Here is a 23656-nt window from a genome sequence, read left to right as displayed (position 1 = left end):
CACAGCTGACAAGTGGCGGAGCCGGGGTTCATGACCTCTGACTCCAAAGCCCGGGCTCTTTCCACTGAGCCACGCTGCTTCCCCAGCCCTCAGAACAGTGCTTTGCACATAGTAAGCGCTTAGTAAATGTCATCATTATTATTATTACCTCACGGATCTACAGCCCAGCCAGCACACTCCGCTCCGCTACCACCAGCCTGCTCACTGTACAATCTCATCTATCTCAGTGCAGACCCCTCACCCACGACCCCCATCCTCCCCTTCACGTCCAACAAATGATCACTCTACCCACCTTCAAAGCCTATTGAAGCCACATCTCCCCAAAGGATGTTCCCCGATGAAGTCCTCATTTCCTTGTAACCTCCCTAGCGCTTAGAACAGTGCTTTGCCCATAGTACATGCTTAATAAATGCCATCATCATTATTATTATTATTATTTCCCCTACTCCTTCTCCCTTCTGTGTCACCCTCGCACTTGGATCTGTACCTGTTAAGGACTTGATATTCACCCCACCCTCAGCCCCACAGCACTTATGTCCAGAGAAGCAGCGTGGCTCAGTGGAAAGAGCATGGGCTTGGGAGTCAGAGGTCATGGGTTCAAATCCCTGCTCTGCCACTTGTCAGCTGGGTGACCTTGGGCAAGTCACTTCACTTCTCTGGGCCTCAGTTACCTCATCTGGAAAATGGGGATGAAGACTGTGAGCCCCCCGTGGGACAACCTGATCACCTTGTAACCTCCCCAGCGCTTGGGACAGTGCTTTGCACAAGTAAGCGCTTAATAAATACTATTGTTATTATTGTTATTATCATTATGGGTTCTAATCCCGGCTCCGCCACTTATCGGCTGTGTGACTTTGGGCAAGTCACTTAACTTCTCTGTGCCTCAGTTACCTCTATCTGGAAAATGGGGATTAAGATCGTGAGCCCCATGTGGGACAACCTGATCACCTTGTATCCCCCCCAGTGCTATAGTAAGCGACTAACAAATACCATCATCATCATCATCTGTAAATTATTGTCTGTCTTCCCCTTTTGACCAAAATCCCCTCATGTGCAGGGAACGAATCTACTACTAACTCTGTTGAATTGTACTCTCTCGAGTGCTTATAAGGCTCTGAACACAGTACAGCGTTCAATAAATGCCTATTGATTAATTGATTTTTAAATTTTTCATGGCATTTGATTGATTGTAAGCTCTTAACAAATACTGCTGTTATTATGCTCCGGGCTCCAGGGAATGGCCACTCAAAAGCCAAGTGCACTAGCCCTGGCTTGCCACAATCGCTATGACCATGCCCCAGGCAGACCGAGTAAGCCCCGAGCAAGAGAAAGCAGTCTGACCTTGTGGCAAAAGTTCGGGCCCGGGATTCAGAAGGATCTGGGTTCTCATCCGAGCTCCTCCTCTTGTCTGCTGTGTGACCTTGGACAAGTCACTTGACTTCTCTGTGCCTCAGTTACCACCTCTGTAATACGGGGATTAAGACTGTGAACACGTAATACATGCTCAACCAATACCCTAAAACAAAAAACAAAAAATGCCCGAAGGTTCCTTAAGGAGAAGCAGGAAGACTCTGCTATTAAGACCAATAAGATTCCGTTTCATGGCCGCTAGAGCTCTTACCTTTTCCCTCCCCCTCCTTTTATAAATTGCTGTGTTTAATTTCAGAGAAAACCGAGCCTCTCAATAGCATCCCCTCTTGAACTCCCGCCACCTCTCCAGTCAATCAGTGACCGGAGGAATCTCCACCCTCTCCACCTCTGAAATAGCCCTGGGAACCTGTTTATGACTTCAGCTCTGGAGACGAAACCTCGGGCTTTCGCCGTCTCCTAGAGAAGATGGGCACTCTTAAAATGCTTCTCCTTAAAAGCCTCTCTGCTCCCTTGGGATTTGTCCGTCCCCCCCGCCATCCCCAGCCCCCACCATAGATGCGGATAATTCCTCCGATCTGATTTTAAAACAGAGGCCGGCTCAGTGTTGAGGGATGAGATTCCAAGCTAGAATATAATATGCTTGAATTAATTTGCATAATGCAAGCCTATCGGTTACAAAGCTGTGTTTGTTGAGGGAGCCGTCCCCGCAAACGAAGGAGTCTTTCGGGTGACCTCGCAGATGTGAAATGAAATTTGGAGTTACGGCGTGGATTTTGGCCGCGCCCGTATCACGAGAGCAGACGTCCGATTCCAAATCAGCTACCAGAAATAAAACAACCGTGTGTTGGGTTGATGGCCCAATTCTCTGGAAACACAAAGGAACAGATTTCAATTTGCTCCAGTCAGGATTTTTTTTTACTTTCTGCCTAATAACAATTCTCCACAGGAGCCCAAATTTACTTAAACACCTTTATGCGTCATTTTCTTTAACTGAGACCAAAGGCGGCCCAGAGCGAATGCTTCACGCCAGAGGAACGGGGGGTTAAAAATGGGATGGAGGGAGCTGGCAGCACCACTGCAGCTTTGCTTTTGTGCTTCCAGCCTGAACTCCACTGTCCACATTCAAGAACAGGTTCATTCCCTGCCATAGGTTTTTCTTTATCACAAAACCAAGTCCAGATTTATCATTCAGCATTTACTAGCAACACCTGAAGGCTTTGAAATGACAGCTTATTGTTTTAACTGTGTTAAGGGAAGCGCTGTTCAAGATCTGTCCGGGGGCTCTTTATTAGAAGAAATTACGGCATTAGTTTTTCGCTAATTCTAACGCCAGCCGAGATCTCATTTAGCAGCCATTAATTCGATGCCGTGTTCCTGCAAAACTTTGCTTCCATCAATCATCCTGCCATTTCGAAACCCAATCCAAAAATATATCCCCTGAGGATGGGTTTCTCTCCCCACAAGCAGAAGTTCAGAAATCCCGAGTCGGGGAGAATTTGACAAATATTTAGTCGAATATGACTTGGCTTGTTTTTCATAGGGGCGTGATGCACTCAAACTTCAGGTAGGCACACGAGCGGGATTTCTGAGGCTTTCTTTTGGCACCTGGAAGGTAAAAGAGCCAGAAACCTCCACTTGACACTGCCCCGCTTTATCCTCTTTCTCAGTTTTTGCCGGTGGTGGCATTTCTCGGGCTCCCGGTGCCCACCTCCGCTCGGAGAAAACCAGACGCCGTGATGTGAGGAGCTCTGGCGAATTTCAGGCAGCGAGCCTTCAGACGAGGGTCAAACTGACTCCCGTTTAGCTCCGTTTCACAACACCAACAGCGATTTCCTGGGCAGGCAATTAAAATGATTTCAAATCATGTTCTGAATGTGAAAGAGTTGAAAGATATATTTTCCAAGTCAATTTCTGGTGGGTCGGTCTCATGAATAATAACCGCACTAATGGCTTTGCATGATGTACCGTAGTCATTCTTTGCGTACCGAAGATGAAATTCTGGAAAACCCGGTGAATAAGTTTTCGAAGTGGCGCAACCACCTTGCTCTGCAGCAAAAAAGAGCAAGTAGACATTTCAACCTTTCTTAAAACTGAGTGCGGATTAACGTGGAGAATTCCTATAGCTTTTGAACTCATTGTTATTAAAAGAGGCTCAAAACAGTTGTATCGGGGAGGGTGGGGGGAGCAGCACTTTGGGCGTTAAAAATAATCATGTTAAGCGGCAAAATGGCAGCCAACAGAAGTAGGTGCCGAAAAAATCAACTTTAATTAAAACCTTTTGGGGAATAACTTCACAGTTTTTCAGCAAGCGAACCCAGCGTGTGGGATTACGTCAATCTGGTGTTTTTCTTTGAATAGCGTATGCTCGTTTCCTGCTGGAGGGCAAGGTGCAGGGGATCTGGGGGTGAGAAACGAAAGAATGGGCTCATGACTTTGTCTCCATAAGGACGGTACCGAAAACCTTCCCGGAATTCCTCCCTAATGAGGTCTCGATATGGAACGAACATTAAAGGTGTCAACCCGATACTCCGTCTGGGACGGCGATATATGGCAACGAAGCCAGGGTTGGGGGCATCTGGAGAATTTAAAACATACATGAGGTCACCGGAAACCATTATGCTATATTACTTTGTAAGTCTTGCCGATTTATAGCTTTGCAGTAACATATGGTGAATAGAGTAGCTGTTCTTTGGGGGGGTTTGTGTGTGTTTGGGTGTGTGTTGGGGGAAGAGCTTGCTGCTCTTTTCCCAGACGTCCCCCAAGGAAAATTCCCAGGGCAGTCGGGGAACAGTATTCCAGGGCTGTCAGGGAAAAGGACGAGAGCCCCAGATTGAACAGTCGACATGAAAGAGACTCGAGGCCTCGCACGAGTTTTATTTTTGCCCGCGCTGCTGGAGGGTGATTATTATTTATTCAATACTGAATTCAGAGTCGTCCCCCAGAACAGATCCACCCATATGATTGCTGTTCTGTCTTGAAGTGAACAATGCAATTTGCCCTAGTGTTCAACTGACCCATTTTTTCATTGAGAAATTGTGCAATTAGCCGACTGTTTTCATGGCAAGAAGGAGCCAGGAACTGACATGTCTCCTCTCTTCTTTCAGAAGCTGAATTGGGATGCTGTCCAGCCCGGAGGCCTGACTGAATGAATGCTGAGCTTCTGCGTGAAGACCATTTCTTTCGAAACTTCCAAGTAGCGGAGGGATTGGACGGCTGTCGGGGGGGTGGGCGGGGGGCGGGGGTGGGGGAGGGTCCTCTGGGTGGGAGGGGTGAACTTCAGAGACTCCTGTGCCTCTCAATTAACCAAAAATGAAGGAGAACTATTGTTTACACGCCGCTCTGGCCTGCCTGGGCCTGCTGTGTGCCAGCCAGGCTCTGGCCACCGAGAAACTGAACCGTTTCCAGCTCCCGCTCCACGCTCACCACGAAACGGGCAAAGAGGGGCAGGTCCTGCACCGCTCAAAGAGAGGCTGGGTCTGGAATCAGTTTTTCGTCATCGAAGAGTACACTGGGCCCGATCCCGTGCTCGTTGGCAGGGTAAGAGGTGGCCTGGAGCTCCAGTTGGGAGGATGGGGGACGGGGGACGAGGAGGAAGAGGAAGACAAGGGGAGCGGGGAGAGGGAGGTTGGCTTTGTCCCGCTGGGTTGCTCTGAAGAAATTTTCCCTCCTCTCAGGTGGATGGAGAGGTTGCCCCTCCTTCTTAAAGCACAGCCCCAGAAACTTTGGAAACCGTCTGGGATTAAATAATCATTCAATTCATTAATCAACCAATGATTAATGGCAATCAACCACTGCCAATCCATTGATCAATCGGGGCATTTACTGAGTGCTTACTACATGCAGTGCACTGAACGCTTGGGAAAGTACAACCCGAGAGGGTAGACGTGAGCCCTGCCCTCAAAGAGCTCACTCTCCGCAGAGCCCTGTACTGAGCGCTCAGGAGAGGACAACAGAGTTGGTAGACATGATCCCTCCCCACAAGGAGTTTACAACCTACTGTGTGCAGACCACTGCATCTAAGTATTCATGAAGGCTGTCGGTGGCCAGGTTAGTCCCGTGACAACGGTCTTTTGGCTGACCGGAGTGTCAGTCGTGCCCGAGAGAACCCCTTTGCCCGACGCTTAGCGGTTCTCGCACTCTTCAGTTCCATCTAGGGTGGAGGATGCTCGGTTCACGTTCACTCTCAAGTCCCACAGCGTTCTCCCCCTTGGTACCAGATTTTTAGCAACGTGAGCCCCTGGCCAACTGAGAGACACTCGCAGGATTCTGACACTTCTCCCCCTCTCAAACTTGACTTAAGACACCGATGTCTAATCCTCATTTAACTTCTTCGGGGTTACGGATGACACCATTCTCTGGAACGGCTCCGCAGGGAAACTGCTCTCATTTCTTGTCCGGATCAAAACACCTAAATTGACCCGGAGCTGAAAACCCTTAAAATAAATCAATCCGTCCATGGTAGTTACTGAGCCGGGTGCAAAGCACTGTACTAAACGCTCGGGAGAGTTCAATACAACATAATTAGCAGACACATCCGCTGTCAACCAGGATAAAAATAACCGCCTCAGAAATGCTGCTCGAGTTCTCAATCAAGGAATCATTAGTGTGCATCCCGCTAGACTCTAAGCTCATTATGGGCAGGGAACATGTCTGCTGTTTCTGTTGTAGTGTACTCTCCCAAGTGCTTAGAGCAGTGCTTGATAAATACCATGGATTGATTGATTGATGAGATCCTACTGTGTGCAGAGCACTGACCTAAGCACTTGGGAGAGTATATTAGAACTAGAAGATGTGATCCCTGCCTTCAAAGAGCTTGGAATCTAGCAAGGGAGACAGGCACTAAAATGAATTCCAGGGAGGGGGAAGAAGAAGAAAGGGACTTAAGGTAGTGCAGAAGTAATAAAATAGGGTATATACTTGGATGCGTAAGTGGTGCAGAGAGTCTGCTGTGTGACCTTGGGCAAATCACTTAACTTCTCTGTGCCCCAGTTCCCTCATCTGTGAAAAGGGGACTAAGACCGTGAGCCCCATATTCATTCAATCGTATTTATTGAGCGCTTACTGTGTGCATATGGGACATGGACCGTGCCCGTCGTGATTAGCTTGCACATAGTATAGCCCCTAGCACTGTAAATAAGTGCTTAACAAATGCTATTATAAAAAAATGAATCAGGGAAGGTATCGTGGAAGAGATGGGATTTCAGAAGGGGCTCAGAGACGGGCAGAGCTACAGTCTGGCAGTTCTGTGGGAGGGATTCTACGAGCAGAAGGACAGAAGAAGTGAGAAGGTGGCGGTGAGTAGGTTCGCTTGAGAGGACGAGTCACTTAGTGGTATTTATTGAGCGCTTACTATGTGCAGAGCACTGTACTAAGCGCTTGGGAGAGTACAATATAACAGGGTTGGTAGACACGTTCCCTGCCCATAACAGGCTTACAGTCTAGAGGGGGAGACAATCAATGAATCAATCAGTCGTATTTATTGAGTGCTTATTATGTGCAGGGCACTTTACTAAGTGCTTGGGAGAGTGCAATATGACAGAATTAGTGAAGATTGCAAGCCGGGATGTAGCCGGAGAAGGTTGTGGATAAGTAGAAGTAAGTAAGTAGGGCTTACTAGGTTTACATGCCGGGCTTAATTTCCAAGTAATGCCTACCTAGTCTAAAGTCGCAGGGGGAGAGCTTGGAAAGAGGTTAAAAGACAGAAACCGACAGAGAAGTGACTCCTATGAGAAATGAAAAAGGAATAATAATAATAATGGTATTTGTTAAGCACTCACCATGTGCCGAGCACTGTTCTAAACACTGAGGTAGATACTGGGTAATCAGGTTGTCCTATGTGGGGCTCACAGTCTTCATCCCCATTTTCCAAATGAGGTAACTGAGGCCCAGAGACGTGAAGCGGCTTGTCCGAGGCCACACAGCAGACATTTTCCGGAGCCGAGATTAGAACCCAAGACCTCTGACTCCCAAGCCCGTGCTCTTTTCACTGAGCCACGCATGAGATTACGTGGCCGAGAAAAGAGAGGCTTGAGGGAGCGGGGCCGTGGAAGAGTAAGAATACATTCTGAATGACTTTAGTCTGTTTTCTCTGTGAGGTGGGGTAATAATAATAATAATGGTATTTGTTAAATGTTTACTATGTGCCAAGCACTGCTCTAAGCACTGGGCAAATGGTAGAGTGGGGATTTAGGGTAGACATTGGGAAGAGCTTTCCACCAGAGAGCTGTGAGAGACTGTCTTGGTGTCATCTGCCCTGGAGATTCTTATTCAATCAACCAGTCGATGGTATCGATTTTTTTAAATGGTATTTGTTAGGTGCTTACTAGGTGCCAGGCACTGAACTAAGCATCAGGATAGATACAAGCTAATCAGGTTGGACACAGTCCGTGTCCCACAAAGGGCTCACGGCCTTAATCCTTATTTTGCAGATCAGGGAACTGAGGCCCAGAGAAGTGAAGTGACTTGCCCAAGGTCACACAGCAGACATGTGGCGGAGTCGGGATTAGAACCCAGGCCCTTTTGTCTCCCAGTCCCCCGGACTATCCACTAGGCCACACTGCTTGTCACGCTGCTTGACTGAGCGCCTTACTATGTGCAGAGTACGTCTTCAGTGCTTACTGTGTGCGGAGCACTGAGAAAGGGACACTGACTTTTCCCCCACGGAGCTCACCCTCGACATGTCTCCCAACTCTGATGCATCATATTCTCCCAAGCGCTTAGTACAGTGCTCCGCACACAGAAAGCACTGAAGACATACCACTGATCGATCGATTGATTAGTCCAACAGGGACAGTTGCTATTCTAGGATAATTTTCAGGCGACCATGCCACAAAGCAGAGAAATGGACACTTCCATGTTGGCTACGATTCTATGATCTCCGTGTTCCAGGGCTTATATTTGACCAAGGGGAATAAAACTCTTTTCGCCCGAGCAATTAAATCAGCTCAGTGGAAGGAGCGAAAATTCATATTTTAGCATAATATGTGAACAGAAAATTTCAGGCTTTAAAGAGATGGTAATTGGCACAATCCCTCTGTCTGGCTCTCTTGATAACATTTAATGATTTACAGAGCTACTTTTTGTGTGCAGCTTAACACTAAATTATATCTGATTAATGTGAATAGTATAAATCCCCTTTTGTGAGATTCTAAAAAGGATTTACATTTCACCGTTCAGCCGCTTCAGGGCTGTCGGGGAAAATGGGGGTGGAAATCAACCTAAAGTCATTTTTTCCCAAACGAATCGTTTTGAGTAGTCAAGAAAACTCATCTCTCTTTAATCTGCAGGAAGTTAGCAAACCGTAAAGCTATTGGGCCATTCTGAGTCATTTCCTGTCTGACAGTGACTGTTAAAATAACAGTTCTAGTGGAATTTCAGAAGGTTGTGTCATTTTTCAGCCAGCTAAAACTATCCTCAAGGAGCCCCCCACACCATAATGATAATAATAATAATAATATCAATAATGATAATTATGGTATTGGTTAAGTCGTTATTATGTGCCAAGCACTGTTCTGAGCACTAGCGTAGAGAAATAATCAGGTCTTACATGGGGCTCGCAGTCTAAGTAGGAGGGAGAACAGGTATTGAATCCCCATTTTTCAGATGAAGGAACTGATGGCACAGAGACGTGAAGTGACTTTCCCAAGGTCACCCAGTTAACGAGTGGCAAAGCTGGTATTAGAACCCAGGTCCTCTGACTCTGACTGTTTCCACTAGGTCACGCCGCTTTTCTGGCGGTGTGTGTTTTGGATTACCGAATCTCTTAAACATAAGAAATACGTTTCACAGCCATTTCACAGGAACAAATGGCTTGTTATGAGTAACCGGCATTGAATGGAAATAGTTTTCTTTAGCTGGAAAACGCACGGACTAACGACAGGCCGTTCTTTGTCATTTCTTCTTCCGAAAGGCATCCACTTGGGTGGAAATTGCTTTCGTTTCACTGAAACCCTGTCATTCTAATTTGATTCCTTTGAGAAAATGGAGACAATACAATTTTTTATAGGATCCAGGGTAATGCATTCCATTTCCATTGACAATTTTTGCCTGCTTCGCACTTTGTCGTCAGGGATCTCAAACCTCTCACTCTGCCCGTGGAATGGGAGGAGTCGCTCGACCCGCGCCGAGCAGAGGGTCAGATTTCATCATTGCTCCCTATTCAAGCGCTAGGATTTGCGAGCTTAGTGTTATCCACTGAAGCTCCCTGGGCTCTGCCTGGGCTCAAGCTCTTAGTACAGTGCTCTGCACACAGTAAGCGCTCAATAAATACGATTGACGATGATGACCCACACATTCACTCCGCATTTCAGCCAGAACTTAACAGTAGAACTAGGGAACTTTCTTCTGGCAACGTCCATCTGTCCAGAAGAAACGGTGTGGGACACTGATTTCAATAGCAGCAGGCAGATGTGTTCAATCGATCGATCAGTGGTGTTTACTGAGCAGTTACCGCCTGCAGAAACGCTGTGCTAAGCGCTTGGGTTAGTATAGCATAACAGAGTTGGTAGACACGTTCTCTGCCCCCAGGGAGCTTACGGTCTAGATGGAGAGGCGAACATGAGGACAAATAATGGCCCCGTACGTGCGTGCTGGGGGGCTGAGAGTAGGGGCGGCAGTTTAGAGGTGATGCAGAAGGGAGAGGGATTAGGGGAAAAGAGGGCTTTGTCGGGAAAACCTCGTGGAGGAAATGTGCTCTTAATAAAGATTTGAAGGTGGGAAGAGTGATCGTCTTGCGGACGTGAAGGGGGAGGGAATTCTAGGTCAGAGGCAGGACGGGGGCGAGGGATCGGCGGTGAGATGTTGCCAACTTGTACTTCCCACGCGCTTAGTACAGTGCTCTGCACACAGTAAGCGCTCAATAAATACGACTGAATGAATGAATGAATGAGAAAGACGAGATCGAGGTATAGTGGATATTTCTGTTGTCCGCTCACATCACCACCTCCGGGCTGCTTCATTCTCTGGTTCAGAGCGTCCTCTCTGATTTTTGAATAAGTCCATCTTCCCCCCCCCACCCCTCAGCCCAAGCTAGCGGGTGGAGAGAAGATGCTCACACACCGATTTACTGTAACCGGGCTGTCAGCGTCTACAGGTTACCAAGAACTTGTCCCACCAACCCGAGTCTAGGAGTGGGCTGGGAAGCAAAGCTCCCATGACCGTTGGTTTTTTTTTTTCTCTTCCTAGCTCCACTCTGATATCGATTCTGGGGATGGAAACATTAAATACATTCTCTCAGGGGAAGGAGCGGGGACCATTTTTGTCATTGACGACAAATCAGGAAACATCCACGCAACGAAGACACTGGACAGAGAAGAGAGGGCCCAGTACACGCTGATGGCCCAAGCCGTAGACAGAGACACCAACCGACCCCTGGAGCCTCCTTCTGAGTTCATCGTTAAGGTGCAGGATATAAATGACAACCCTCCTGAGTTCCTTCATGAAAACTACCACGCTAACGTGCCGGAGAGATCCAACGTGGGTACGTACTTGGCAAAGATGCTTCCTCGACGTTGGTTTCAGCACCGTTGAACGTTCCCCACCTGGACGGGCCTTTTTCCCAGAGAGCGGAGATGGCGGTGGCTATACCGAGGGCGCTTACCGTCGCACCGTCAGTCACCCAGTATAATGGTTTGATTTGTTCCCTTGTCCCAGAATGTGTTGAAATTTCCCCATGTCCGTCTCTGAGAAAAGATCGACTGCTGAGAGAAGCAGCATGGCGGAGCAGATCATCATCAATCGTATTTATTGAGCGCTTATCTGCTATCTGTGAGCAGATAGAGCACAGGCCTGGGTGTCAGAGGATCGTGGGGTCTTATGTCGCCTCCTCCACTTCGGCTGCGTGGCCTTGGGCAAGTCACTTCACTCCTCTGTGCCTCAGTTACCTCATCTGTAAAATGGCGATTGAGACTGCGAGCCCCAGGTGGGACTGGGACTATGTCCAACCTGATTTGTTTGATTCCACCCCAGTACAGTGCCTGGCACATAGTGAGCGCTTAACAAATACCATGGCTATTATTATTATCAACATATCACGGTCAGGAGTCTAATGTCCCTGGTCAGGATTTGTTGGCTAAGTGTGCTGTCCCAGGGGCGAGGGGGAATTAGAAAAGGGAGATAATAGTAATAACTGTTGTCTTCAATAACTGTGGTATTTGTTGAGCGCTTACTTTGAGCCAAGCACTGTACTAAGAGCTGGGGTAGACACAGAGAAGCAGCGTGGCTAGAGAAGCAGTGTGGCTCAGTGGAAAGAGCCCAGGCTTTGGAGTCAGAGGTCATGGGTTCAAATCCCAGCTCTGCCAATCGTCAGCTGTGTGACTTTGGGCAAGTCACTTCACTTCTCCCTGCCTCAGTTACCTCATCTGTAAAATGGGGATGAAGACTGTGAGCCCCCTGTGGGACAACCTGATCACCTTGTAACCTCCCCAGCGCTTAGAACAGTGCTTGGCACATAGTAAGCGCTTAATAAATGCCATCATTACTATTATTATTATTATTACAAGGTAATCAGGTCCCACATGGGGCTCACAGTCTAAGCAGGAGGGAGAAAATATATTGAATCTCCATTTTGCCGATGAAGGAACTGAGGCAGAGACGTGATGTGACTTGCCTAGGGGCACACAGCAGACAAGTGGCAGACCAGGGATTCGAACCCAGGTCCTCCAACTCCCAGGCCCACGTTCTCTCTTACGTGTTTGGGTTGAGCACTATCTTAACGGCTGGGACGGTCCCGGTTCCGCTTGGGGCTGATGGGTCCTTCTTTTGAGGGGATCCCTGTCCCCAGTTGGGCAGGGTGATGGAAACTTTGCCATCGGTTTTGGTAAAGTGGAAGTTCCTTCCTGCCGGTTCCTCCTACCCTGAGAAAATAAAGCAGGCGGGGAGCCAGGAGGACCTGGGTTCTAATCCCAGCTCTGCCCCTTGTCCGCTGTGTGACCTTGGGCAAGTCACCTAGCTTCTCTGGGCCCCAGTTACCTCGTCTGGAAAATGGAGATTGAGACTGTGAGTCCTATGCGAGATCGGGACGGTGTCCAATCTGATTAACTTGTATCTACTCCAGTGCTTAATACGGTGCCTGACACATAGTAAGCGTTTAACAAATACCATTAAAAAAATTCCCAAGAAGGGTTCCAACACCAAAATATTCATTAATTCACTCAATCGTATTTATTGAGTGTGTACTGTGTGCACTAAGCTCTTGGGCGACTACCGTATGACAATAACCAGACACATTCCCTACCCACAATCTCCCCCTCTCAAACTGAGAAATCACCATTCATTCATTCATTCAATCGTATTTATTGAGCGCTTACTGTATGCAGAGCACTGTATTAAGCGCTTGGGAAGTACGAGTCGGCAACCTATAGAGCTGGTCCCTACCCAACAACGGGCTCACAGTCAAGAAGCAGCAGAGAAGCAGCGTGGCTCAGTGGAAAGAGCCCGGGCTTTGGAGTCAGAGGTCATGGGTTCAAATCCCGGCTCTGCCAATTGTCAGCTGTGTAACTTTGGGCAAGTCACTTCACTTCTCTGTGCCTCAGTTCCCTCATCTGTACAATGGGGATGAAGACTGTGAGCCCCCTGTGGGACAACCTGATCTCCTTGTAACCTCCCCAGTGCTTAGAACAGTGCTTTGCACATAGTAAGCGCTTAATAGATGCCATTATTATTATTATTATAAGAAGGGGGAGACAGACAACAAAAGCAGAGAAGCTGTGTGGCTCAGTGGAAAGAGCACGGGCTTTGGAGTCAGAGGTTCAAATCCCGGGTCCACCACTTGTCAGCTGTGTGACCTTGGGCAAGTCACTTCACTTCTCTGGGCCTCAGTTCCCTCATCTGGAAAATGGGGATGAAGACTGTGAGCCCCCCCGGGGGACAACCTGATCACCTTGTAACCTCCCCAGCGCTTCGAACAGTGCTTGGCACTTAGTAAGCACTTAATAAATGCCGTCATTATTATCATTTTCATTATGTGCATCACAATTCCCAAACCGTTGTGTCCCTGAAGTAGAAACGTGAGCGGCTGACTCAACATCTGGCCCAGGGAAGAGAGGTAGAATGGCTCCAAGCGGGAGCCAGCGTGGGCTGGTCTAGATGGCGGCTACTGTGGGAGCACGTCGCCTTGCTTAAAAGCGATTTCTCAGCTCATCCCCCGGGAGCAAGGCTAGGGAGGCATCTTGTCGGGGAGGGCATGAGCGATGGACACCAGAAGCCCTGGGAAAAGTTCACACCGTCCCGCTCCTCCCCGGAACAGCTTTCTCTCCCGGCAAAATTCAGTCAATCCATCGACAGCAATACCACTGTAAATGGCAGACCGCATCCTGTCCTTTCGTCGAAAAGTATTTCGTCATTTATTTTCATTTATTCATTCGTTTAAAAGAATTTGGGTTAATCATTTGATTTATTACGTGCTCTGTGAAGGTGGCAGTCACTGAATATTGTCACAAGAACACTAGTAATCGGAATTTAACCAACCAAAGTGGAACACAAATGTAACACAGCCCTCTATTATGGTATTTCCTGCCTGCATTAGGGAAAACGTATTTCTTGCCCTCTCAGCTGGCCCCAAAAGAAAACCCATTGTCATGATTTGGTTTCAATTACGAAATGAAAACGGACCCGGGAAACGAATTTCGGAAGCTCTAAAGTCCTTTGTCGTTTGGATGATGGATTCTTTTGAACTTTGAAAACGACGTGATTGAAATGTCTCTTTGTCTTGCAGGAACCTCAGTGATTCAGGTGACAGCGTCAGATGCTGATGACCCCACTTATGGAAACAGCGCTAAGCTGGTATACAGCATTCTTGAAGGCCAGCCGTATTTCTCCGTGGAAGCCCAAACAGGTAAAATAGCAGCCGTAGTGCTCACTGTGGTATGTACTGAGCACCCACGGGCTGCGAGGCGCTGTACTAAGCGCTTGGGAAAGAAGCAAAGGAAGCTTCATGAGAAGCAGCGTGGCCGTGCGGAGAGAACCCGGGCTTGAGAGTCAGAAGGACCTGTGTTCTAATCCCGGCTCTGCCACTTGTCTGCAGTGTGACCTTGGTCAAGTCACTTCACTTCTCCAGGCCTCCGGTCTGTCATCTGTAAAATGGGGACTGAGGCTGTGTCAAGCCCTACGTACGGCAGGGACTGTGTCAGAGAAGCAGCGTGGCTCAGTGGAAAGAGCCCGGGCTTTGGAGTCCGAGGTCGTGGGTTCAAATCCCAGCTCCGCCAATTGTCAGCTGTGTGACTTTGGGCAAGTCACTTCACTTCTCTGGGCCGCAGTTACCTCATCTGCAAAATGGGGATTAAGACTGTGAGCCCCCCATGGGACAACCTGAGCACCTTGTAAACTCCCCAGTGCTTAGAACAGTGCTTTGCACATAGCAAGCACTTAATAAATGTCATCATTATTATTATTATTATTATTAATGGGCTAGATTACCTTGTATCTACCCCAGCGCATACTACAATGCCTGGCACATAGTAAGCGCTTAATACCATTAAAAAAACAAACCAAAAAAACCATTTCTGGCCCTAAAGAGATTTCCACTTTGCAGATTCCACCAGAAGCCTAGCTCTGACCACAGTAATCATGCAGTGGCTTTGCACAGAAGGCGCATCACTTAGAACAGTGCTTTGCACATAGTAAGCGCTTAACAAATGCCATCATTGTTATCATTATTATCACATCTCAAGCCACATCTTGCCCTTTAGTAGCCACGTCCACATCAGCACACAGACTTCTGTGCCTACGAAAAGCAACTCTTCGCGATAAAATCCCTGCCTTCTTCTTGCAGCCAGTCATATACTTGGAGCAAATCGCTTCATGCACCTTCACGGGTGTGTCAAACTGAAATATTCTCTTGAGAAAAATGTCCGCGTGTCCCACCAGAATGTCCCTGGATACTTGCGTGGCAGGAGTAATCGACACAAAGCGCTCCCCAAGATGTGAATGAAAAAAAAAAAAGGTGGGCAAGTTCCCCACCTGGTTTAAACAAAGGTGGTTTTCCCTGCCTTTAGGTATCATCAGAACTGCGCTTCCGAACATGGACAGAGAAGCCAAGGAAGAGTATCACGTCATTATTCAAGCCAAGGACATGGGAGGACATATGGGAGGACTCTCAGGCACAACCAAAGTGACAATTACCCTTACCGATGTCAACGATAACCCACCAAAGTTCCCACAGAGTAAGTGGACATTTCGTTTTTTTCCGTCTCTCTGGTGCCGCGGGTTGGTTCGACCAGTTTGACGCCGGTTAGAGTACTTCCTGCAGGGTGGACTTTCAGAAACACAACTGTCAAAGAGAGGGGGGAGACCCAGCTGGAAGAACGAGAGAACACCTTTCAAAAGACTCCCTCCACCACAGCAAGGCATCGAGCTGTTACGTGGCGAAAAACGCCAGATCTTTAAGGATGTCCGTGACATCTCTGCCTCCACATAGTCATGACAACGTGACGTTTGGCTCCCGAAGCTGCATAAGCCTAGTCTCCAAATGCTTGGCTTCTATGGGTCAGATGACAATCCAGGTAAAAAGGCCAACCCTCCACCAGGCCCATGCCCCAGATTGATGTCTGATTAAGAGTAGCACAGTTCCAAGTGCGATGCACTATACTGGTTGGAGTAATTGTATTTATTGAGCGCCCACTGAGTGAAATGCACTGTGCTAAGTGCTTGGGAGAGTATCACAAAAATAAAAAGTAATATTTGTTAAACTTTTACTATGTATCGAGCACTGTTCTAAGTGCTGGGATAGATACAAACGCTTAGAACAGTGCTTTGCACACAGTAAGCACTTAATAGATGCCATTATTATTATTAGTAGTAGTAGTAGTAGTAGTAGTAGTAGTAGTAGTAGTAGTAGTAGAGAAGCAGCGTGGTTCAGTGGAAAGAGCATGGGCTTTGGAGTCAGAGGTCACGGGTTCAAATCCCAGCCCCACCACTTGTCAGCTGTGTGACTTTGGGCAAGTCACTTCATTTCTCTGGGCCTCGGTGACCTCATCTGTAAAATGGGTATTAAACTGTGAGCCCCCAGTGGGACAACCTGATCACCTTGTAACCTCCCCAGTGCTTAGAACAGTGCTTTGCACATAGTAAGCGCTTAATAAATGCTATCATTATTATTATTATTATTATACGAGGTAGTCAGGTTGTCCCACGTGGGGCTCACAGTCTTAATCCCCATTTTACAGATGAGATAACTGAGGCCCAGAGAAGTCAAGTGACTTCCCCAAAGTCACACAGCTGATCAGTGGCGGAGCCGGGATTAGAACCCATGACCTCGGACTCCCAAGCCCGGGCTCCTTCCACTGAACCGCGCTGCTTCTCTACACCACACACACCTGGCACTCCAGGAGTTTTCACTCTAGCGCGGGAAGCAGAAGGACACTGATGATTTACCAGTAGGGGATCAGACTAGATAGTAATAATAATAATGGTATTTGTTAAGTGTTTACTATCAATCAGTCGTATTTATTGAGCGCTTACTGTGTGCAGAGCACTGTACTAAGCGCTTGGGAAGTACAAGTCAAGTACTACGTGTCAAAGACTGTTCTAAGCACTGAGGCAGATACAGGATAATCGAGTCAGACCTAATCCCTGTCCCACACAGGGCTCACGGTCTAAGTAGGAGGGAAAACAGGTATTGAATCCCCATTTTTGCATTTGAGGGAAGTTAAGAGAAGTTAAGTGACTTTGGGCATTTGATATTCGCGTCACCTTCAACCCCACAGCACAAATATACATATCTATAAGTCAGATATCTTAAACGATGTATATCAATGTATATCTCCCCCACTAAACTGTGAGATCGCTGCTTGCAGGGACCGTTTCTACCAACTCTGTTGTATGTTGCAAAGCGCTCAATAAATACCAATGACAATGACGGTGACTTGTCCAAGGTCATCCAGCAGACTGGATTAAACCCAGCTCCTCTAATTCCCAGGCCCAGGTTCTTTCTACCAGGCCTTGCTGCTCTTCCAAGCACTGAATAGCTAAAGACATGGAGATGTGCACAAGTGCTGAGGATAGCAACATATGAATCCATAAACATCAGCAGCAAATGTCGGGTTGATAACGACTGAGTGGGAAATTGTATGAGATTTTGTTTTCTGAGTCCACCCACTAAGGGTCCTTGTCCTAGCAGAACAGTGCTTTGCACATAGTAAGTGTTTAAGAAATGCCATCATTATTATTATTAGTGTCAATGATGGTGCATGCCAAAACCTGCTCAGGTGATTTGTATTCGAAAAGGACTTCAAATTGGCCACCGTGCATTCCAACTCAGATGTGAAGCACTTTCCTCCCTAGGGAATCAATCAATCAATCAATCAATCAATCAATCAATCGTATTTATTGAGCGCTTACTGTGTGCAGAGCCCTGTACTAAGTGCTTGGGAAGTACAAGTTGGCAACATATAGAGACAGTCCCTACCCCACAGTGGGCTCACAGTCTGAAAGGAAATCACATCTAATCCTGGCTCTGCCACTTTATATATGTATATATGTTTGTACATATTTTTTTACTCTATTTATTTATTTATTTTATTTGTACATATCTATTCTATTTATTTTATTTTGTTAGTATGTTTGGTTTTGTTCTCTGTCTCCCCCTTTTAGACTGTGAGCCCACTGTTGGGTAGGGACTGTCTCTATATGTTGCCAATTTGTACTTCCCAAGCGCTTAGTACAGTGCTCTGCACATAGTAAGCGCTCAATAAATACGATTGATGATGATGATGATGATGATGACTTTGGGCAAGTCACTTCACTTCTCTGGGCCTCAGTGACCTCATCTGTAAAATGGGGATTGAGACTGTGAGCCCCAGGTGGGACAGGGACTGTGTCCAACCCGATTTGCTTGTCTTCACCCCAGTGCTTAGTAGAGTGCCTGGCACATAGTAAGCGCTTAACAAATACCATAACTATTACTGTTAGTTATTATTATTATTTGACAATGAAGAGACACTCAATATATCGATCTATCAATGGTATTTATTGAGCGCTTACTGGGTGCAGAGCACTGTACTAAGCCCTTAGGAAAGAACAACCTAATAGAGTTGTTGGTTTCAAAGCTCTCCATCACCTTGCCCCTTCTTACCTCACCTCCCTTCTCTCCTTCTCCATCCCAGCCCGCACCCTCCGCTCCTCTGGTGCTAAACGTCTCACTGTGCCCTTGTTCTCTCCTGTCCCGCTGTCGACCCCTGGCCCACATCTTACCTCTGGCCTGGAACGTCCTCCCTCCTCAAATCCTCCAAACAATCACTCTTCCCCTCTTCCAAGCCCTACTGAAGGCTCACCTCCTCCAAGGAGCCTTCCCAGATTAAGCCCCACTTTTCTTCAGCTCCCCCTCGCTTCTGCATCACCTCGACTAGCTTCTCTTGCTCTTTCTCCCCGCCCCAATATATTTATATATATATATATATTTATATTGATGCCTCCTTGTTTCGATGTGTATTTTTCTGTAATTCCATTTATTTCATTTATTTATTTATTACTTATTTTGATGTCTGTTTCCCCCCTTCCAGACGGTAAGCCCGGTGTGGACAGGGATTGTCTCTCATTATTGCTGAATTGTACTTTCCAAGCACTTAGTACAGTGCTCTGCACACAGTAAGCACTCAATAAATATGATTGAATGAACTGAATGAATAGATGCAATCCCAAAAGGGGTTTACCGTCTACGGGGAAGACAGACATTAAAACGAATTAGAGATTGGGAAATAGTAGAGTATAAAGATAGTTACATAGGTGCTGTGGGGCTGGAGGACAAATCAAAGTTCATTCAACTTCTTTAAATTAGGACAGGTTTTTTTTTAATGAAGATTTACAGATTGATTTTAAACTCTTGCTGTGGGGCTGGAGGACAAATCAAAGCTCATTCAACTTAGTTAAATTAAGACAGGATTTTTTTTAATGAAGATTTAAAAATTGATTTGAAACCCTTGTCCAGGACGTATTTTGTCATATCTTTTTTTTTTTTTTTTTTGCTTGAAGTTGCTTTCTCATTCAGGGAGCTCTTGTGATTCCAAAGAAACCGATCAATCGATCAATCACATTTCTTTATTAAGTGCTCACTGTGCGCAGAGCACGAAATTAATAAGTATGTGTGAGAGTTCAGTATAACAGAGTTGGTGGAGAGGTTCTCTGCCCACAACGAGCTTGCAGTCTAGAGGGGGAGACAGGCAATGAAATAAAGTACGGATATGTACGTAACGGCTGTGGGCCTGAGGATGGGATGAATAATGGAAACAAATCCAAGTGCCGGGGTGACACAGAAAGGAGAGGGAGTAGGGGAAATGAAGGCTTTTGTGTCCATAGAACAGAAGCTGATTGTGTGTGTTGTCATTATTTAACATTTGTAACCTTGTAAGGAATTATGCAGGAGCATTGTCATTACTGACCATTTAACGTTAAGCAATTGTTATTTGCATAACTGATTCTAGGGGCGAATCATAAAAGTGACTAGCAAGCAATTAACAAGGACAAACATATCCTAAGCAATTAATTCTGTCATAAATTGTGTCTCCGTGAGTTCATGGAAAATTAGGCAAGAATGTCTAATTATCTAGAAATTCAAGGACTGTGCAAGATATACAAAGGGAAACAAAAGTGATAAAATGCATTCTTGGTCTCAGGTTCCAATTGAAGAATTGTATTTTTTTTGTTGTTGTTAGCTTTAATGAGCATGCTCCTGTTTTTAAATGGTATTTGTTAAGTGCTTGCTGTATACCAAGCAGTGAGATAGATAGAAGATACAATCACTTTGGACAGAGTCCATGTCCCATGTGGGGCTCATAGTCTTAATCCCCATTTCACAGATGAGGAAACTGAGGCACCAGGAAGTGATGTGACTTGCCCAAGTTCACATAGCAGACAAAGTGGTAGAGCCGGAATTAGAACCCAGGTCCTGTGACTCCCAAGCCGGAGTTTTTTCCACTAGGCCGTGCTGCTAGAGAAGCAGTGTGGCTCAATGGAAAGAGAACGGGCTTTGGAGTCAGAGGTAATGGGTTCGAATGCCGGCTCCGCTACATGTCTACTGTGTGACCTTGGGCAAGTCACTTAACTTCTCAGAGCCTCAGTTACCTCCACTGTAAAATGGGGATGATGACTGTGAGCCCCGCGCGGGACAACCTGATTACCTTGTATCCCCCCAGTGCTTAGAACAGTGCTTTGCACATAGTAAGCGCTTAACAAATGCCATTATTATCATTATTAGTATTATTATTCTCAATGAGTAGACTCAGAAATACAGTCTGGGTGTTTTCTGCACGTTTTCAAACAATCGGTCAATTCACCAAGGGTATTTACTGAGAGCGGAGCCCTGTACTACAGAGAAGCAGCATGGCTTGGCTGCAACAGCAAGGGCTTTGGAGTCAGAGGATGTGGGTCCTAATCTTGGCTCTGCCATTTGTCAGCTGTGTGACCCTGGACAAGTCACTTCACTTCTCTGAGCCTCAGTTACCACATCTGTAAAATGGGGATCGAGACCTTGAGCCCCAGGTGGGACAACCTGATGGTACTCCAGCACTTAGAGCAGTGGTCAGCACGTAGTAAATGCTTAACAAATACCGTAATTATGATTATTATGAGCTTGGAAGAGTACTAGCAGAAGCAAGACCAACATCCCCTCGCCTCACGACCTACCAGAGGCAACGGACACAAAACAATCTACAAATAGTGGGAGCAGGAGGATGAACAACATAGTAGGATGAAACGGCCAAGTCAATAATCGATTGTACAAGCTGGATAAAGAAGTAATGCTATGAACTGTTAATTGTTAATAAATAGTTTCTGTCTCGATTAATCAATCAATCGTATTGATTGATCGATCAATCCCATAGTCGAGACTGCGCCCCACTGGAAACTGGAGTACTGGAAACTCTCCAGGCGTGACCCTGAGAGGGTCTAGAGGGGGAGACGGCCATTAATATAGGTAGGTTAAATTAGGGATAGGGATATTAGGGCTCTGGGGCAGAGGGAACGGTGAATAAAGAATGCGAATCCTAGTTCAAGGGTGAAGGGAGTGGGAGAAGAGGAAATGAGAGCTCAGTCGGGGAAGCCCTTTTGGAGGAGATGCATTTTTAATAAGGCTTTGAAGGTGGGGGTAGTTATCATCTGTAGAATATAATAATAATAATGATGGCATTTATTAAGCGCTTGCTATGTGCAAAGCACTGTTCTAAGCGCTGGGGAGGTTACAAGGTGTTCAGGTTGCCCCACGGGGGGCTCACAGTCTTCATCCCCATTTTACAGATGAGGGAACTGAGGCCCAGAGAAGTCAAGTGACTTGCCCAAAGCCACACAGCTGACAATTGGCGGAGCCGGGATCTGAACCCGTGACCTCTGACTCCAAAGCCCGGGCTCTTTCCACTGAGCCACGCTGCTTCTCACAATACGAGGAGGGAGGGAGCTCCAGGCCAGAGGCAGGACGTGGGCGAGGGGTTGGTGGCAAGATAGAGGAGGTTGAGGTACCGTGAGGAGGTTGGCATCAGAGGACCAAACTGCAAATGCTCTCGTGCTACCTCGCCGCCTCTTCATCTTCATCACCACCTCTTTCTCCATCACTTCCTCTGAATGTTTAAGCTCTGATAGAATTTTACCGCGTCCTGTGACCTCTAAAAGCTTTGATCTCTTCTCCTTTCAGGTGTCTACCAGATGTCAGTGTCGGAAGCATCTGTTCCAGGGGAGGAAGTGGGAAGACTAAAGGCCAAAGACCCAGACATTGGAGAAAATGGCTTAATAACGTACAACATCATTGACGGAGACGGCGTAGACATGTTTGAAATCACAACCGATTACGAGACTCAGGAAGGGGTGGTGAAACTTAAAAAGGTGATTCCTTCCCCCCTATCGGCTTTTTCCAGGATCTCTGGCCCCGAAAGGAGAGTTTAATTTCCGAAAACTGCGGCGCGCAGGCTACTGAACTAGGCACTCGGTGGAGTGCGTAGAACAAGAGACACAACCCCTGTCCTCAAGGAGCTTACAATCTACAGGGGAGAGAGACCTAAATTACTTAGGAATAGTGGGAAAAGGAGAAGCAGGGTGGGCTAGTGGAAAGAGCCTGGGGCTGGGGGTCACAGAACCTGAGTTCTAATTCCGGCTCTACCCCATTTCTGCTGTCTCCCAAGGGCTTAGTACAGTGTTTTGCGCAGAGTCATCCAGTCAGTCGTATCTATTGAGCGCTAACTGTGTGCAGAGCACTGTACTAAGCCCTTGGGAGAGTGTAGTACGACAGAGTTGGCAGACACGGTCCTGGCCCACAGAGAGCTTATATGGGATATACGGAGGCCCAGCTTCCTCCATGCTCTGCTCCTGGAGGAGTTGGAGAGTCGGTTATGATCATGAGGCAGCGTGGCCTTGTGGAAAGAGTGGGAATCGAGAGACCCAGGGTTGTTAATAATAGTAATAATGGCATTTTGTTAAGCGCTTACTATGTACGAAGCACTGTTCTAAGCGTTGGGGAGGTTATAAGGTGATCAGGTTGTCCCACCACGGGGGGGCTCACAGTCTTAATCCCCATTCTACAGATGAGGTAACTGAGGCACAGAGAAGTCAAGTGACTTGCCCAAAGTCACACAGCTGACAATTGGAGGAGCCGGGATTTGAACCCATGACCTCTGACTCCAAAGCCCGGGTTCTTTCCACTGAGCCACTCTGCTTCTCCAACTCCAGTTCCAACTCCACCATCGGACAGCTTGGGTGACCTTGGGCCAGTCACTTAACCTCCCTGGGCCCCAGTTTTGAAGCTGGCTAAAGTAACTCAAGGTACTACTACCATTTGACCAAGCCATTTCTGTTGTACCTCTGTATATCCCAGATTCATTCATTCATTCCTTCAGTCGTATTTATTGAGCGCTTACTGTGTGCAGAGCACTTGGGAAGTACAAGTTGACAACATAAGCTCCTTGTGGGCCAGGACCATTTCTACCAACTCTGTTGTACTGTGCTCTCCCAAGGGCTTAGCACAGTGCTCTGCACCCAGTAAGCGCTCAATAAATCCCACTGATTGACTGACTGAGAAATCACCCCCTTGCAGCCTGCGAAGCAGATTGGCCAGTAAACTGGCACTGAGCGACAGCATATCTATCGTCTGCTCACTCGAGCCACGGGACTAGTAAGAGTGAAGACAGGACTGCCGCAGAAGACAGGATTGAGTAAGCGCTCAAAAAGTACGATTGAAGGAATGAATGCCACACTGGAAAACCAATAAAGGGGTGAGGACAGGGCGGGGATTTAGCAGGAGGAACTTAGCGGAGAGAGGTGGAGGATAAGGGAGGCAAACGATCCAGTCGTTGATTTTTTTTCCCTATCTTCG

General features: G+C 47.0%; 1 protein-coding gene across 2 annotated transcripts in view; it reads left to right on the top strand.

The window, feature by feature from the left end:
• The first annotated feature begins 4671 nt into the window (after positions 1 to 4671).
• The window catches only part of CDH11 (cadherin 11), a 39099-nt gene continuing 20114 nt past the window's right edge, over positions 4672 to 23656 (top strand). For both annotated transcript variants that reach the window (XM_038771899.1, XM_038771900.1), the window contains exons 1-5: positions 4672 to 4908; positions 10555 to 10849; positions 14084 to 14203; positions 15363 to 15530; positions 21986 to 22173. In XM_038771899.1, coding sequence (XP_038627827.1) covers positions 4681 to 4908; positions 10555 to 10849; positions 14084 to 14203; positions 15363 to 15530; positions 21986 to 22173 — 999 coding nt within the window. In that variant the 5' untranslated portion in view covers positions 4672 to 4680. The remainder of the gene's footprint in view (positions 4909 to 10554; positions 10850 to 14083; positions 14204 to 15362; positions 15531 to 21985; positions 22174 to 23656) is intronic.

This window comes from Tachyglossus aculeatus, chromosome X1, assembly GCF_015852505.1.
Source record: "Tachyglossus aculeatus isolate mTacAcu1 chromosome X1, mTacAcu1.pri, whole genome shotgun sequence".
Lineage (NCBI taxonomy): Eukaryota > Metazoa > Chordata > Mammalia > Monotremata > Tachyglossidae > Tachyglossus > Tachyglossus aculeatus.
Note: the sequence above shows the minus strand (reverse complement) of the source record. Positions and strands in the feature narration are given on the sequence as shown.